This window comes from Rhagoletis pomonella, unplaced genomic scaffold, assembly GCF_013731165.1.
Source record: "Rhagoletis pomonella isolate Grant_MI unplaced genomic scaffold, Rhpom_1.0 Rhpom_scaffold_11924, whole genome shotgun sequence".
NCBI classification, from domain to species: domain Eukaryota; kingdom Metazoa; phylum Arthropoda; class Insecta; order Diptera; family Tephritidae; genus Rhagoletis; species Rhagoletis pomonella.
This window is the reverse complement of record NW_023470450.1, coordinates 1-4,909: the sequence shown is the minus strand read 5'-3', so window position 1 is coordinate 4,909 and position 4,909 is coordinate 1. Positions and strand designations below refer to the sequence as shown.

The window sequence follows — 4,909 nt, the reverse complement described above, 5'->3', positions numbered from 1 at the left end:
GACCAAAAAGGTTAAAAACGTTTAGAATCACAAAATGTTTTGCAAACCGCATTTATACTACAAAAAAGCGTAAGAGTTCGAGACATTTTAAGGAGGAAATTTTACAGTAGCATGTAGATCAGGTTAAGGAACATGGGTGTGACGAACTATAGCTTTCGATAATACATACATATAATATACAATTTATAATAAGCATTTTTTAAATACATTGAATTTTAGGATGTTACAGGCAACAAGAATATATTTAGTTTTAGCTCGTCCTTGATCTAATGTCGCATATTGCACTAAAGTGTAAAATGCATACGCTTTTACAAATATGCTTCTAGTACGACATGTTAGATTTTAGCAATTTTAGCTTTTGGAACCATTGACACACAAATTCCAGAGCTTGTTCTCTAACAATTGATGTGGAATTAAGTTATGCTGAAGAGAAATGCGTTGTTTCTGCAAAAAGTATACAAAAATATTGGGAGTGTCTATTTACACGCGCCACGGTAACTTTTACCGTGGATCCACGGTAAAAAATACCGTGGATCTACGGTAAAATTACCGTGGATCTACGGTAAAAATTACCGTGGATCTACGGTAAAATTACCGTGGATCTACGGTAAAAATTACCGTGGATCCACGGTAAAAATTGCCCTGGATCTACGGTAAAAATTACCGTGGATCTACGGTAAAATTACCGTGGATCCACGGTAAAAAATTACCGTGTATCCACGGTAAAAATTACCGTGTATCCAAGGTAAAAAAATTACCGTAGAACCACGGTAAAAATTTACTGTGGATCCACGGCAATTTCTGAAGATTTTTGCTTGACGAAGAAGATGTTTGATTTCCGAAGTGCGCGAAGAACCACCTTTTTAATGTAGATGTGCGGTAAATGACATTTTTTTTTTAAACGACTTCAAAGAAAACTAAGAGGTTATCTATTCGACATGTACATATGTCGTATGTGTGTATGTATGTATATTTGTTAATTGTATATGTATGACATAAACAAGAACACTAATCAGAGAAGAGACGGAGATTACGAGCTTGCCCATTCAGATAACATACTCAGAAAGGTAACAAAAACTTCCTCTGAAGATTCAAAATCTCTAAATTTAGATTTTTGGCGTTCCTTCCTAGCGTTTTAAAGAAATTCTCGATGCGAAATTAACATATGATAACATTATAACAAGGCACAGACCTCTGTCTACTTTAACTGAGCCAACCCAGAACCCAGAGATACCGATCGATTTAACTCGCCAATTCCCGAATAGCAGCACTGATTCAGCTCATAACCGTTTGCCGGAAAAGGTCGTCCTGGAAGAAGAAAATCCCAAAACCCCACCTTCCGCTGCTGACCACAAAGAAACGCCTTTGGTGATGCCATCTTTACAGCTTCAAACTTGTAGCAAGATTAACGAGGCGACAATTGATACTCTTTTTGGAATAAAAGATGTTTGTAATGTCGGAAAGCCTAGAGGAGCCCCCAAAGGCCGAAGGACCACAGTGGCTGGGATACCGCTCCCAAAGGAAGAAGGGAACAAACGATTGCTACAACAGCATCAACGCGCTGGAGGCAGAGAGGTGGCTAGAGGTCAACGAGCGTCCAGGGGTAGAAGTCGTGGGGCAACTCAAAGTTGGGGCCCAAAAAAATTGGACGACGACAAAGTTGGTGGAGTAGCCTTTGATACAAAAAATAATGACACCAAACTTGAGATGATGCTGAAATGGCTACTGATGTCAAATTATGTGAAAGGACGAGATTTCACGTCTTCAAAAATCAAAAGCAGCGAAATCGACACTGCCACTTTTGAACGATTCTTTCATTTAATGCCGTGCATGGCGAAAGATACATTTGAAACATTTTTGGTTACTCTTGGAATGAAAAGAGCTAAAGATGATTACAAATGTGCTGTATGTGGAGGAAAACATCATCAGTCGTGTAAAAATGTTATACGTTGTGACGGATGTTACCTATGGCATCATTGGGTGTGTGTGGAGATAAAGAGGAAGCCGGTTGGCGATTGGTTCTGTGCCTTGTGCTCTATGGAAAAATAGGAAAATACAGCAACAACGCGCAGTAGTTACTTATCGACAGTAAGATATCATGGTTTGTTTAATCATACACAAAATAATTTAATCATACGGAAAATAATCATTATTTGTTAAATTTTAACCAGAAAATCAAAAGTTGTAATCGTCGTAAAACAGTTTTATCTATACTGACGTATTTCTATTCGTACCTTCTACTGTAATTTACGATGATCTTTATTTTTCGAGTTTAACCAATAAAGATTAAAGATAATAATTAATATTCGAATGTCATTTTTTCGCTCAAAGGTTATTATTATTGCACGATTTTTATCAACTAATTAACGAATTGATTTTTGAATGAATGGCAGTAACTTAGGTATTTACATACATCTATCGTGATACATCTATATGAGAAATTAGGATTGTTCATTCACGTTGGAAAAATAGATAACCTCGGGTCCACACTAATTTTTGTCGTAGATCTACTGTTAAAAAATACAGTTATTCGCACGCTTCGAAAATCACTGTGAATCCACGGTAATTTTTTTCCGCGGATTCGCGGTAAATACACCGTGGATCGACGGTAATTTTTACCGTAGATCCACGGCAATTTTTACCGTGGATCCACGGTAATTTTACCGTAGATCCACGGTAATTTTTACCGTGGATCTACAGTAAAATTTACCGTGGCGCGTGTGTGTAGACACTGCCAAAAATATTATGCTTTAATACTAAAAATAGTCGTACAGCAATTGTTTTAATATCATTTTTAACATCTACTTATCTAATCTCATAATACTTTGAATGTTTTTTTTTTTAATTTTACTGGAAATATTTTATTTACTTAATGTAGGAATACATATATAAATATGAAGTTAAATACATATGTAGTTCATATGTATACCAGAGTTGTTGCGAATATTATTCCGAAATAAAAGTCCTTTCCGGATAATAAACAAACCGCCTGTCCAAATTAAACAAATTTGGTATCATATGAAAGAGGAATGAAATAGCTTTTAAACAGAAATTACGAACGATCTTAATTTATATTTTTTTATAATTTAATACTAAAGAAATGCATACACCTGACACAATGTTTGTTCTATGGTACTTGATTAACATTTTTTATTGAAATATTTTTAACTATGTGGCTTTCCTTGTTTAGACATTTCAGTTATAAAGATATTAGAGTCCTCTTTAATTTGGTACCAAACTTGTTTAATTTCGATAAGCGGTTTGTTTATTTTCCAGAAAGGACTTTTTTTTCGGAATAATATTGGCAACAACCCTGATGTATACATATAAATGGAATGTCACTGGGAAACATTTTCCAAAAGGAAGATCGTTTAAGTGTTAATTACAACAAAACAGGAATGCTTAAGTACTTCTTACTACGTTCATTTTGCTTAATATTGCTATAAAAATATCTGGAATGATAGTACATTTATTTCAGATGCCGGTTCTATCTTCGGTATATAAGTATGTATGTATGAATTTATGTATTATTTGAGCTTCTACTATGATTTGTGATTAGCGTCTTTTTGTTATCCGACAAATTGAGGTTTGTAAGCCCGCTGTCGAATATCAGATGCGTTATGAGCTTCATCATATCAGAACTGCACCGGAGGTGTACTTTTAGAGGAAATATTTTTTTCTACCGTTTGATATATAAATTCCTCCACAGTCTTGCTGTGATGTATCAAAAATTGCATTGGCCGGCATAATTCTAGACGATTAGTATGTTACTTTTGGAAGAGTAAGTATTTCTAATTGAAACAAGTTGCTCGTTGTAATGCAGTCTCGCGCAGTTCCTCCTTACAAGCACTCACGTGCTCCACTAATTCGTCGCGTAGTTCGAAAGTTTTCTTGCAAATATAGCATTCATAGAGATACACAGATGGATCATGTTCTTTCAAATGCTTGGTGTACGACTCGATTTCTGTGAAACGTTGTTTACACTCGCAGCACTCGAGCCAATCTTCCGTGGAAGAATCTTCTTCGTTTGAATCATAACTACTATCGTAGCGCGTTTTTGCCCGCTTTTGCGGGCTGGATGTGCTGCTGGACGAACTTAGTTGTTGCTGGTCAAAATTAGCATTGTCATCATCATCATCATCATCATTCTCGTTTGCGTGAGCTTTCTTGTGTTCACTGTACTCTAAGTAGTCTCTATATTTTCTCGGACAATGGAGACATTTATAATACCGATCTCGTTGATGTGTCACCATGTGCTTCTTCAGCGTTGAGTATTCTCTGAACGGTTTGCGACATTTATTACAAGAAAATGGCTTTTCGCCGGTGTGTATCATAAAGTGGCGTTTCAGATTGTGACGCGTACCGAATGGACGCTGACACAACGGACAAGAAAACTCCTTACGTGTTACAATGCCTTGTTGATTGTAGTTATGCCGATGAAAAACTGGAATGTTGTCAGGTAGTAACTGCGTGCCGGTGGTTACTGTCTTTTGAACTGTAATCGGCGCATTTATAGGCACCAACGACGGCATTTCCGAATTGAGCAAAGTTGTCGAGCTAGGTCGCTTGGGAGATGAAGAATTGGTGGTTGGTTCTTGTACAGATTTCGACGATCCTTTTATATTGCTATTACTATTTGTTGCAGTAGAACTTACAATGGATACCGCACTAGTTGCTGGAACATCCCATATCCGACCACTAGATACTGGAGGCTTTGCGGGAAGTTGTGGCAATGGTAATGGCGGCGACATAGATAATGGTGATGTTTGAAGTTTGTCTGGTGAGGCAGAAGGCGATACGGAAAGCTGTGGACGCATTGCTGCTGTTATAGCGCTTGTCTTCGAATCGCAATCATTGCAACTCGTTGGATCTTGCATCGTTGGTGGTTTGACACGACACACCATGCATA

At 37.1% G+C, this 4,909-nt stretch overlaps 2 protein-coding genes across 2 annotated transcripts; one reads left to right on the top strand and one right to left on the bottom strand.

Annotated features, from left to right (window-relative positions):
- Positions 1–675: 675 nt before the first annotated feature.
- On the top strand, positions 676–3,763 carry LOC118756738. Its single transcript, XM_036491482.1, has 3 exons — positions 676–1,067; positions 1,132–1,905; positions 3,710–3,763. The coding sequence occupies exons 1-3, from the start codon at positions 987–989 to the stop codon at positions 3,761–3,763; spliced, it is 909 nt and encodes a 302-aa protein (XP_036347375.1). The 5' UTR covers positions 676–986.
- LOC118756737 (zinc finger and SCAN domain-containing protein 12-like) lies at positions 3,263–4,904 on the bottom strand (the record flags this gene model as incomplete). The annotated part of the gene is made up of 1 exon (XM_036491481.1): positions 3,263–4,904. A coding segment is annotated over one exon (1,113 nt), but the record flags the coding sequence as incomplete, so codon positions are not given.
- Between the last annotated feature and the right edge of the window lie 5 nt (positions 4,905–4,909).